The sequence below is a fragment of the Metopolophium dirhodum genome, chromosome 8 (assembly GCF_019925205.1).
Source record: "Metopolophium dirhodum isolate CAU chromosome 8, ASM1992520v1, whole genome shotgun sequence".
NCBI classification, from domain to species: domain Eukaryota; kingdom Metazoa; phylum Arthropoda; class Insecta; order Hemiptera; family Aphididae; genus Metopolophium; species Metopolophium dirhodum.
In genome coordinates, this window is record NC_083567.1 from 21,616,464 (window position 1) to 21,630,753 (window position 14,290).

Below are 14,290 nucleotides of genomic sequence, written 5' to 3' on the forward strand. Positions count from 1 at the left end.
TGGAATCTTGGGACGTGTCAGGGCTGCAGGGTACGAGCAGAATGTCCGCAATACGTAAAATATAATATAATTTATAAAATATAAACGTACAATAAATAATAAGAATGCGTGAAACTACGATGTAAATACATTTTATTTCAAGTATCCTAGACTTAAAGTTTGAGAGAGATATTGTATGGATAAAAAAATAAACTTAAAGTCGAGTATCTATGGATCTAGGTACGGTTTTAAAAAAGAAGTTTATTTAAAATTGAAATATCCTGCAATTTAAATTTATTTATTGGACATGGACCACCAAAGTGAAAATATTAAAATCTTGTTAGTGTGTCACATACTATACTTTTAGCAAGGTAAATCAAGCTGTCAGAACATGTAATACGCGTCGATAGTGACTCTAAAAAATGTAGATTTGTTGTAAGAAAAATAGGTCAACTTTATCTATGTTTATCAAAGGTTTATTTTGTTACTATATTATAATATTATTCACCTATATAATGACCTTTATTCTCATCATGAAATCAGTTTTGTTTTTTTTTTTCAAAATTAAAACCGTACGTCAACGACTTATATAATATTATGAGACATAACAGATTAAATATTAAAATGTTTAAAAGTTTTTAAATAAATTCAGTTATGCAAAAATAAAAAGCTTGGTAATGGCGCGGGCGTGGGAATAATAAAATAAAAATATTTTTCTAAAACGTAGTCAAATAACACATTTATATAGTTTTCTTTATTTAATCAAAATTTCCCATACTAAATCCATATAAAATATAAAAACTATAACTACGTACCTATATTATTTCGTGCGCTGTCATTTAATTTAATATTTTTAATTTATTGCGTAAATAGTGCGTATGCTTGTTAAAATTAATAATTTCAGTGCGGTTTGATACATTTAATTGATTTTACAAATATGGGTTTTTTAGTAGCTATGTCTGTTAAAACTTTTCAAGTAGAAAGAATGTTTCTAAAGTTTCATAATATATAAAGTCCTATATTGATTGGAAATCTTACACAAATAGTAGGTAGGTACTTTGAAGAGGTAATTTTTGTAAATTTCTCGTGGTTTATCAGTAATCTGCGAAAAACTACCGTAAAACCACCGATGCATGTTATTTGCCCAGGTGTTCCTAGATTCATGATGGATATTTTATATTTTTACTTTAGAAATATTTATGGATAAGACATAATTTTTAGCATAATATTATATTGAGTATTTTGTATTCTACAGGGTGATTCGCCAAGCATGCTTACCCCCGTCTTTTCCTTTAATAATGAAATTATTCAAATTCTGATTTTTGAACATTTTAAATATTGTCATACAAACTTCTGTTTTTCAAATGAGAACCCCATTTTTACTGTAAGTTATTAAGTGGATAATTTTCGTGAAAATGTTAATGCACCTAATTCAAAATTCATATGAGTATAGTTTCTTATTAATTATTAAAATATTTGTATTAAGAATAATAGTCCTAAAAGTTAAAAATGGTTCTACATAGATATAAAAAAGACGTAAAACTGGATCTAGTATTTATTATGCTTTTTACAAATTGTTAATATTGATGGATTAAATAATACTAATATTAATTACTACAATTTCCATGGACCTTTTATCCTTAGAACACAAAGTTGAATAATTTAAAAACCACCCATATACGAATTTTGGTTCTAATACTTCAAACATTTCAGAAAAATTATCCACCGTATAATTTACAGTTGATAAGGAGTGTTTTCATTTGAAAAACAGAAGTATTTATCTCCACAGGATATTCCTTGAGTATTTAGTATCAAAAATATCAAGAATTTGAAAATAAGGTCTTAACGTATATTTAAAAATTCCAAAGATCCATGCTGGGTGAATCACCCTTTATATGGATTTTTTAAGCTTAAATATTTGTCGTATTTCACTATTTCACTGATTTTAATATTATATAAGATATTCCTAACATATTCATTTCAGAGACATCTGAACTATCAAATATCAATACAAAGTTAACTATATCATATTACTGGACTACTATAAGATATTTTAAACATTTTGACAAACAGTTTATTTTCGTAATTGCTATTAAAATGTGCAAAACCATTTATGAGGTAAGCTCAGGCGAGTTTTTTTTTATTAAAAATGTATGATAAAAATATAAAATAAATACAAAATTGACTTTTCCCCAGGTTAATTAATGAAGAACAGAGCTTAACGACTAATCCTCAGCGTACCTATATAATTATATCCTGTACGTATTTTCGATTTATTTAATAAAATAAATACTGTACTTTATAAATTTATTTTTTCAAGCAATAGTAGATACATTTAGTAGATTATGTCATATTTCCGAGTGATGAAAATATATTATTATGTAAAACAATGAATTATTGCGTACGATAGATTAAAAAATAATTACCCCTATAAAAATAGAAACAAAACGATCAATATATGAGTGAATTAATATTTATCGTTGTTTTAAACTGTTTTGATAATTTTTCTATACTCACCGGCTAGTTCTAAATTTTAACTTAACTCTAAAATTAATATTATATAGTTTTAATATTCAAAAGCTATATTCAACACGATAATTCAAGGGGCCTGGTGTGGCTCGGTGGTTGGCCTCAGTCACTAACGTATTCGGAGGTCAAGCATCAGCTGGAGTCGCTAGTTCCCGGATGGGTTTTTAGTGACACAAATCCTCACCCTACATTCACGTCTTCCCCAACCAACCATTTAACTCTCCTACAAAATGGCCATAGTTGCCGATGCTTAAGAACAATAATAAAAAAAAAACAACAATGCAAATTTAAATCCTGTCTAGTGTTATGAACACATAGGTAAGAATGCACTGTTGAAAGTATATACCTGTAATATTACAATACACGATGTTACTACAATACTACATGTTGTTACTTGATACTTATGTTGGTCACCTTCGTGTTGATAATTCGCAGTTTTATTAAAGTCATCATGCGTGATGATATAACTGTATTATTAGTCTAACTGCATAAATTATATAAATTATCATTGAAAAATTTAACAGTAATCACTCACTTCGATGGCGATCTCAAAATCTTTCTTGTCGATAGTGCCGCTGGAGTTGACGTCTGAAACACACCAAAAATAACAGTTAATAATCGTCCAATTACATCGGGCAAGTTTGACAGTTATACGATAGCCCATAGACGTCATAATGAAAGATGACGATGGAGAAAGATTTGCAATGTCGGGCATCGAATTTTGGAACAGCTGGAGGACACGAGAGTGTATGCTTGGAAAAAATGACCATCGACATTATAGTAAAACGATTTTATGCTTTTTTTTGTCGTTATTTAACATTTTTATTGTTGATAGACATTTTTAATTTCCAATGTTTTATCATAATACTATATTATAATCCACTCTGCAAGGCATCGAAAAAAAAATTTAATTAGGTATACCAATAGTGAGAATCGGATGTATGTCAAATTTATAATTCCCTATTTAAATAAGTTTAATGTTGGTATAACTGTATGTAATCCACCAGGTTGAAATTAAATATTATTATCAATGGCTAATGTTAGTTTGATTAAAATATGGTAATACTACCGCTATTTCAGTAAATATAATAATATATACCTACATAACATATTATAATATGTATTGATATCACATGATAAACTGTATCTGCTAAACGAAATATCATTGGAAGCATTAATAGCTAATTCGGCATAAATTATATGATTTCACTAAGGAAATAATACCTAAAAGCAACAATTATGGGCAAACTTGAAAATATAATTTTTATAGTTTTATTATACAAAATCAATAACGTTTATTGGTAACCATGGCATTGAAAGTAGCGACGGACAAACACAACAGGTAGGCATTTAAAAGGTTTTCTACACATGATACATAGGTAATAATATCATAGAAAGATCATAATATAACCTACTAAACGTCTAAACGATAAATATATTAATTTAATATATTTAATTTTATAATAATATTTTATGATAAAGTACACACGTAGTACGTACGTTGTATAATACAATATGTATACAAGATAAATTGTTGTTTAAGTTTGTAAAATTTTATAGTGAGAATGTTTATACCAAGAATGGATTTTTGAAACTATATCGAACAATTGTATGTTTAACCCACTTTAAACTAAAATACTAAATATTATGTATTCACTAGACCAATTTTTAGAGATAAACTATTAAGAAACTATATTGAAGTATAACTTTTATACTCTTTCAAAAATATTTTCTAATATAATAAGTAACATACATCGATGAAAAAACCAATAAATTTAAGTGTAATATATTATACACATTATACATATAGCATTGTTCAAAAAATATTTCAAATATTATAATTTGAATCAGAGTCTTGGGTGTAAGTTTAATAATTCAATCTAATTAAGTTTGACAATATATTGATAGTCAATTTTTGATCAATAATTTGCGTATGAAATACGTACACGTAAATATCCAAATCTAATAATTATATTAAACTAACATGATATAACGTAATATAATATTGAAATAATTACATTTTGCCATTTACAATCTCATGTAATTAATATTAAAGAGGGACGTCATATTTTCCGGATATGTTCATTTATTAGTTATTATTATTATCACAGTAGTAGTAGCAGTAGGTACGTGCAGGTTAGTGGTTTCTACAAACCTATATAATACTACCGATGTATCTGCATATATAGAGTATTTTTTATAAAGTGTGTACTAAATATTATTAATTTTTGTAATTATTTTAATATGTATGTTGTTGAGCAATGCAAGTTTCATTTTAAATTCTGTATTTATGATAAAATATACATTTTTTTTTATTTTAAAGACTAATAATTAGTCTTTATTACGCACAATTAATTTATATTATTATAACCTAATCCATAGTTAAAATATTATGTAAAATATCTAGGTCAATGTATTAAAATAAAAAAAAACATATATTTAATATTGTAATACTAGGCTAATATGATAGATTTAATAGGTGGAAAAAGTCAAAAAAATGAATCACCAAGATTTTTTTTTTACTACGATTTAAATGTTAAAGACCCTCCTGTAAAAAATATATATGTCTAACTGAATTTGTTTTCAAATGATAAATTATTACTTTTATATATTATTTTGATACAACACGGTAGAGTATGTATACACAATACCTACATCCCTACCTATTGAGCCTCTTTACTGAATCATGTTCGTTCGTGGATAAATGTATTAGTTTCGTTGCTTTCATGCATAAATTACTTTGCATATTATATTAATAGATTTTAAGAAAATAATAATGTGTATAATGTACAGTATACACTGCAGTGCACTACTAGTTAATAAACTAAGTGCTGAACTTTGCTGTTTAAATATTATAACTTTTTGTATGGTTTGCAATCCTTATATTATAACAATTCTACCGAAAGTAATAAAGTTTGAGGAGCAACCTTCTATATTATATTATGGTATTTATGGTGTTTTAAACTTTTTTTTTATCCTGTCAATTTGCATTAATTATGAGTGTATACTAAATATATTTTTACAAGAATATTGAAATTAATTTACTTTTTCGTACCTAATAAAAAAATATTACATAGAAGATAATATAATATCAGCATATCTGTTAATTTAAAAGAAGTGTAGTAATACATTAACGGAAAATGTATTTTTTATGAACTGTTTTGTTTATGATTTTTGAGTATATATATATTAGGTAGGTACTTATATATTAGATTAAAAAAAAACCGATAGTATTATATGATAAAACTTTTTAAATATTTATACTCCATTATTGAATATGATTGATCGAATAAACATTGAAAAGTGCTGTGTTTGCAAATAATCAATATATTATTTTTTACTATATCCTGATACTAAACAATTTCTATGTATTATTATTATTTTTAATGTATCCGAAATAAACAGACTAGCCGGGTCTTTTTTTTTATTATTTATTCCTCCCTTGACATAATTTTCGTACAAAATTGTTATCGGGCTACTGTGTCCTCTCTAAGATGATATAATAAATTAGTTAAGATAATAGTGTACGTTTATTTTAAAATTAACATAATTTAATCGCGAGACATCAAATACCACACGCTATAAAAATGTTTGTAAATATTGACCTTTTCTTCTTCAGTGAAAGCTGTTTAGCTACTGATAACGATAAATCTGTTAACACAGTGCATTAAATGCCTCTCTCGTTGGATTTTCGTCGGCCAGCTTTCTTGTGCATTAGCCCAGCATTTAGCCCTTTGTTGTAACTAATATAATATGAGGTTGTGAAATGAACCGGAGAGACGATGCCATTCGAAAGTCAGCATCTCGACCTGGCGTAGAGCATGTATATTAGTACCGATAAATACCGCAAAATGTTCGAACGACTGCAAATAACGGACGGCAGAAGTAATAATATGACCGAACTGTATTCTAGACAGAAATGACCTGCGAATACTGCGACGGGCAGTGTTTTAAAAAAAAAAATACTTTTAAAAAGTGGTGTTTCATTAAGTGTGCAATAAATATTAAAAAGAAGTATGTATCTAAAGCACAACGCTAATACTTTAACAGTGTACATATTAAAATGCTTTCAAATATTAAAAAAAAAGTTGTCACCATCATACGCGATGGTGTTTTTGTGTCAAGCTAAAATAAGCTATATGGTTTTGAGTTTTCTTTATTAAGTCTAAAAATAGTTAGTTACATTTAGGAGAGGCAAAAACTTGTAGTATAGGACTTAGTTTGTTTTTAGTGTAATTAGTTTTTCTACGAGATGTTCTCTAGAGCTTTAAAAACTGTTTAATTTACACTAATATATTAATGACTTGCACACAACCATAGTGCAACCCATTTAGATTAGACTACGAAAACAATCGTGTCATGAATGTAAACAATAATTATTGTGTCATGAATGTAGGTAAACAACAGTCCTTTGGTTAACAATTCGATATTATCTTAAATAAATTGTTTATTTTGTATCCTTAAACGAAGTTGTATGTATAAAACTAAAATACAAGCTATTATAAATACATTGAAAAAAACTGTATACCTATTCAATATACATTGACGTTCTTAAACGTCGGTACCGACGTTTTTTATTTAAAATAAATACTAAACACGCATGGGAATAAAAGGGTTTAAAAAAAAGTAATCGAGTACAAGAGTACCTACGTATTATTATTATTATTATTATTATGTAAATATTGTATATGGCGGTATTCAAAATAATACTTTTCAATGCTAGCTCCCGAGAGACGCCCCGGAAGTTAACCGACGTCCGTCCCCGATGTACTTTACGTAAATGTTGAATGTCCAACATGTTGAAACAGTCTATACTTGACCGACTATATAATCTCAGAGTGTTCATATACGGCATCATTCTCGATCACTGGTCACTGGGACATATTTTCACCTTCGATCGGTCAAGGACACGTTAAACGCGGAGATCGTACGTGACTGGCCAGTGGCGACTCCGAGATATAATATAGCATCCTACCCGGACGGTTTCCTCAGTAAGGTGAAGAAATGAATTCTCTTTAACTCTTCCACCATCCCGTTTAAAGAACCCTGAAGGATTCTTTTAGACTGAGACTTGAAGATATTATATAGTGTCCTGCACGGACGGCTTCCCTAATGAGGCGAAGAAATGAATTCTCTTTGAACTATCCTGTTTAAAGGACTCGGAAGGATTCTTTCAGACTGTGACCACATATTTATATTATAATCTGTGTTGTGTATAGAACTCAGCTGATCACGTTATCTCGGTCGAATCTATCAATGTCGTGAACCACGGAGACGATAATACGCAATATAACTTGAATTATTTTTTAGTTTTGGATGATTAGGTGACTTCATGCTTTTTTTAAATACTTCGTAACTTTTATTGTCTCGTTTGTGCAGTATTCATAAAGTTTATAAATAATATAATATATATTATATATATGAAATTATTGTATAAAAAGTTATCGTTTGAAAAAAAAAGAAAAACGATGAATGGTTATCCAGCAATAAATTAAAAGTTTGTGCTTTTTTCATACCCGCTACATTGGTTACTTATAAATAGCTGTTATCAAATATTACGTTTTTATGTTATTATTATGTTAAATATCTTATAAGTTTTAAAACAAAATGGAAAAAAAAACATTTTGAGCATTACAAAATTATTCAGCGAAAACTCCATAGTTTTATGTACACTTGGGAATGTGGATTATATTGGCAGTATAAATTTTGTTAATAACAAATAATGCAAGTAAACAGGCAGATAAATAAATCTCTAGGGAAAGTTTCAATTTTATAAATCTTAAACTAACGCTTTAGTATTTATACATAAATTATAGCATTTGGTTTACACAATTTGACTTTATAGGTTTTTTTTGTTTTTTGTTCAACATTAAATACATTTAGCATTACCGTAAAAGTTTTTTCGTTGGAAATATTTTGGCAGATATTTTCATAGATAATATCATAATACCTACGTGATAGACGATACAAGACTATTGATGATCATAATTTATAAGTGATTCACAAATAGATTCATAGACATTTTATCGCGTTTGAAAAGTATAATTTTATACATTTAATACCCAATTGTTGTTTTATTAATTTGCTATTAAACATAACGTATTGTGCGTGTATAGTAGGGTTGGCCACTAATCTTAATTTTGGGAGCTGTGCAATTATAAAGCTAATTCGAAGCGAGCCACATTGTTAAGAGATGTCTATAAAATGGATTATAAAATAAAGACACATTTTTCATTGTATAGCAAATTAAGTAACATTTATTTATTTATAGAAATAACTTAAGGCCGCACGAAACTGACTCAAGAGTCGTGTGCAGCTCGCGTGCCTGGTTGTGGTATATAGGCAAACAAATAGATTACAAATATTCAATAAAAATATAAAAAATAATAACTGCCAAAAGTATTCAAAATATAATAATATTGAACCTTTATCCGAATGAAATATAATATAATATTTTCACATACAAAGAAAATACAGATTTAGTACAATTTTGTATATTATTATACTGTTGGGAGAAAATCGGTCACATAAATCTTTGGATGAATAGTGTTCTGCCTAGGTACCTATTAGATTATCATATATTGTTACACCTCCGTAAGAGAGCAGCTATAATACGGTACGGAATATATTATGTACATTATAATATGATGATAATATACTGTATTTGAAAAGTTTCTACAGGAATTTTCACAACTTTTCACTGATTACGGGTTACCTGTTGATAATTGATGAACGAATGCTCATTTGTCGTTAATAATTATTCACTTACAGGTACTAATTATTATACTATTATATTATTATGTACTTTATACACACGACGGAGTTGGTGTTTGTACTTTATTAAGTATGTATTATTAAAAGTTGAAACCATTACACCATAATAATTATAATATGTTAGTTTGTAATAATTGTTAGTTCCAAGTTAGTTGGATAAAGATAATAATAGGAGAATATTATTATTATAAAACATAGGCCAGCCATTATTTTTCAAGTTTCGTAAACACATTTGAACGTATACCGTATATATACCGCATTTAGTGTTTGAACAGTCGAGTAAAGTTTATAACAATGTTTGGATTAATTTCCCTGGGTTTTAAGCTGAATTTAAACGAAATATTTATAGCTTATAAGTTAAAGACTTAAATGTACATCCATGTCCGTTTTCCGTATTATTTTGGAATATGTTGCTAGGTATGTAAATCAATAATGATATATAGGAATGGAAAACTACTTTTATGTTTCTTTTAAGTTTTTTTTTTATTTATTCTAATAGTAAATTTCAAAATAAACGAGTAGAGTAACTTTTAAAGCATTTATCGAGTGGCCTGATAAAAAATCGACATACCCGACCACCGGGCACCGACGAAAATACCATTAAAAAATGTTTATTATTTATGAAAGATATTAAATTGTACAATTTAGCTTAAGTAAATTAAGTATGTAATACAATAAGCCAATGGTCCTGTTATCGAGACGAATTTTTTTTTTTAAAAAAAAGAAAAATAATCATTTATTATAGAGAAAATAAATATTGGCTCGAAAAAAAATAAATTAAAATGTAAATAAAAAATTATTTTGAATTTAATATTTTACGGCCACGGTGAATAAAAATCTTGTAAGCTGTCTTGTGGTTTGGTATGATCAAATTATCAGGTTAACTTATTAATGGAGGTTAAACAAAACGAACAATCATTACAAATACTGAAATTGTGTAATAAGTATTAATTTATTTCCTGCCATTGTTTTAACTACCTTATAGTATCATATATATTTATATATATTACGTGTAGAATAGTTTACGTTTATGCATTCAATTTGATATACTTTGCATATTGTACTATCAACTATTTATATAATAAAAACGAATGTACGTTGGGGCATATATAGACTGGGTAACTGCTGAACCAATTGGTACCAGATTTTGCACAAATATTCCTCGGAAAGCGTTCTTTGCTTCGTGTTTCACCCCATATATTATATTGATATGGAGAGACTCACGACTCACAGGTTATGAATTTCGTTTTGGCTCACGAAAATCGAATAATTTTTTTGTTTATACAGGCGTTGGTTATAAAAAATAAAATTTGAAAAAAACTGCTATAGGTTAGTTGACCGGCAATGCACGCAATTATGCTATAGAACTTTTTTTTTAATAAAAGAAAAATAATAACAAATTAATAATTGTGTGCTATTCAAATGTACGACAAAAGGCAACGTCCGTAGTTTGTAGCTTATATATACAGACTCAAAAACTTCTCTACCACTTTCAAGCGAACATTTCATAAATTGTTTTTAGAGGCATCAAGAAAGTTTAAAGAATGGTTTGAACCACGTTCGATAATATACCAAATGCTATATCCAATCCGCCACAGGCGAATTGCCCATCTCGGTCGAATTAGTTCACAAAGCGACGTACACTTGCCCGTGAGCTTTGGTACACTAAAACCGAAATACACCGATATAGTATTTTATGTTTGTCCATTTTTTCCCGAGCGAAGTCGGGTTATACCTTGGTAGGTCCAGGTAGTTGTACTTTCACAAATTAAAAACAAATAAATATATATTCATATATATGATAAAATATATAAATTTAAATCGTGTATGTGACTGCCATCATTTTTAACTTAGTAGATATACATTTTTTTATCCCTATACGGTACCCTAAACTAGTAATTAACTTGTTCCACGTCCACACAATATTGTATATTTTAATTTTAAATCTAGAATTCTACAGAACCTAACGTAATTTAATTTTGAAAGCAGACACGTATAATAGTTAATAGTTGCACATATTATATATAAATATTATTAATATACAATGTATTACTGTAGTATTGGAGGGGTCGTCCCTTATAATGTTTTGAATAAATTAAATATTTTAGTTTGCCACACACTAAGTCTGTAGCGTATTAGAGTGCTTTCGAGTGAAAATGTCTTTATAAAAACATATTTATTGGTACTTCATTGTATCAATAATTACGAATTTGTATCTAAATCGAGTTTCACGAAGTTAGATAGTAAATTATATTAAAAATACATAGGTATACATACAAGTACTGAATACATAAAAGTATAAAACAGTTGTATAACTGCAAATATCTGCAAATATTTTATTGGGTAGTAAATTTGTTCACTTTGTACCGTAAAAATGTGTTCTTACAACTTTGCATAATCTCTGCCTATTTTTATTCAAACAAAATATCATTGTAATCACTTGTACATTTTATAAATTCCCTTTGTATTAAGTTTGTAATAAACCAGATATTACAAAAATTAGTTTCCAATTTCTTTAGTATATCTATGCAAAATATAATGTTATTACTTATTAGTTATTACTATAGTATAAAATATTTCACTTCCCCCAAAAGTCTAATTAAATTAAATACTGTATACATCTTATTGCTCATTTTGTACTATTAAGGTGAAGGAAGGTTTAATTTTTTTTTTATGTAATCCGTATAACTCGCTATTGATGTTAACTTTACTTTTTATTTAAATATAAAAATATTTTCTGAGCACTAAAAGTACCGTCAAAAACTAAATTATTAAACCAGTGAGAATTTTAAAGTTGAAAAAATATCTTTTGACTGGACTATAACTTATTATATTATTAATTTTTCATCAGAGAATAATTTAATGTAACAATGCTAAACGACATATTATTAGATATTAGAAAGTGAACATAGTTAAAATAATATGTTTAGACTTAAGAGAATAAAATAATGTAGAACTATATATATTCGTAAATTAATGATCGAGTAAAACATATAATTTAGTAATTATAATCTAGACTGTTCTATACAACTATATCTATTCTATTTTAACTACCTATATTATATGAGGAATTTTTTGACTATGATAGGTTAAAAGTGGTTATAAAAATCTAGTTTAGAAGTCATTTGTTCTGTTGAAGCTCGGAACTTTCGTAGGGTTCAAACATCCTAAGCCACTATAGATGGAGTAGAACAATAGACATTAGACAATAGTTAATAGACATCACAATGTCACATAAATTATGAACTATATGTTATTCATAATATGTAGTGCAGGCCTGTAAAGCATGTTTTCTTTGGTTGGTAATGGCTAGGAAGGACACTAACCATAATATTATTACCATAGTATTTATATTGTAGATAATTGATTGAAAATATCTGAATCCGATGGTAAGCAAAACAATATTATTAACCTATGCTTAGGTGTTGAGCAAAGCTTAGATTTGTTTATAATATGTATTTAAAAGAAATTAAAATATTCGTCTTGTTGAGATCCCACAGAATTTAGATATAATTATATAACTTTAAAAAAAAGTTATAAGTAATGATAACTTCACAATTAGCTTATGATATTAAAAATTCATATTACGATAGTAGGTAGGTACCCCACTTTAACTCGTTATGTCACAAGAATATGCAATTACGAATTCCGAGAAAAGTTTTTGAAAGAGACACTAGAATTCTTAAGTTAGAATATTCATCAACATTAAATAATATTTAATTAAGACAGATACAATTCGTAATTAAACATTAATATAGGTAGTTGAGTAGTTCTAGAATATATGGCGTCAAAACTCGGAGTAATAAGTGACTACCACGACGAATGAAATACATATTCTCCATAGTGCTATTGAAAATAGTAGAGGTATTGCGTACCAAGATACCTTAACAAATTAAGATTTTCAAATGTAAAATTATCATAATATTCTATTTACAATAATATGGTTTATTAGATATTTTCGTAATAATTCGTTTACGTATTTTCGTCAAAAACATTTGGGTGCATCTCATAATAATATATGAATACATCTCAAATATAGATTCTATGTATATTGTATATATACTATTCGTTGTATTATTCAATTTTATCAGAATGGTTTTTGGTTGGATATTTCTAATCATTAACATTCAATTTTGTTTTTTTTTTAAGTCTGCTCTTTTCAATATAAATTATTAGACAAGAAGGACAGAAAATGAAATAAATTTTTTGTATATAATATTTTATATATATTTATTGGAAGATAGCAATAATGGTTTATTATTTTCAATTTAAGATTGAAATATTGCACATGGCTCACTGGAAAATAAATTATAACTATAGTGATATGTTTTATTTTTCTAGTGAGCATATAATATATGGTTTGGGAAATAAACTATTTTACTCGATGCTAAGCCCTAGATTATGTAACACTTATGGTCAGAGTTAGTAATAATAATAATAAAAAACAATAAACATATTTACCGAAGAAGACATTGAAGACGTACATGAGCTTGTTCTTTCTGAATTGTGAAATTGAAGACATTATTGTCTGGAGTTTTTCTTGGGTTTTGATCTAAAATAATAAAAATCGTAGTATTAGAGAACAGAATCGTTACAACAAATTTAATAAAATATATTATTATTGTTACATCCATTAACACGTTCATGTATAAAGACCAGTGTCCACTGTAGTATCACAATGTAAATAGAAATAGGAAAGAAGGAAGAAGCAGTTAACATTTGTTGAAAATATAAATATTTTCAGTGTACCAAATCAATATTATAATATGTTTAGTACATATTATTCATTGGTCGTTGAATTACTATTTCAGATAGGTATCCACAGAATTGTAGAATCTTAGTTTTTAGTACGTTATACATCGTTTTTCACATTCCATTGGAAAATGTGTAGGTATCTACTGTACGTCTGTATTCGAGGTAAAAGGTCTTTAATTTCTGTGTACCTACGTATTATTAATGTGATTGACAACCGTCACGTCATCAATTTGTATTGTATGTCTGTTCTCTG

General features: G+C 27.5%; 1 protein-coding gene across 1 annotated transcript in view; it reads right to left on the bottom strand.

The window, feature by feature from the left end:
* Positions 1 to 14,290, bottom strand: part of LOC132950101 (calexcitin-2) — a 93,446-nt gene that overhangs the window by 26,026 nt on the left and 53,130 nt on the right. The window contains exons 2-3 of the mRNA XM_061021329.1: positions 13,744 to 13,834; positions 3,044 to 3,096 (exon numbers count right to left, since the gene is read on the bottom strand). Of these exons, the coding sequence (XP_060877312.1) occupies positions 3,044 to 3,096; positions 13,744 to 13,804 (114 nt within the window). The 5' untranslated portion in view covers positions 13,805 to 13,834. The remainder of the gene's footprint in view (positions 1 to 3,043; positions 3,097 to 13,743; positions 13,835 to 14,290) is intronic.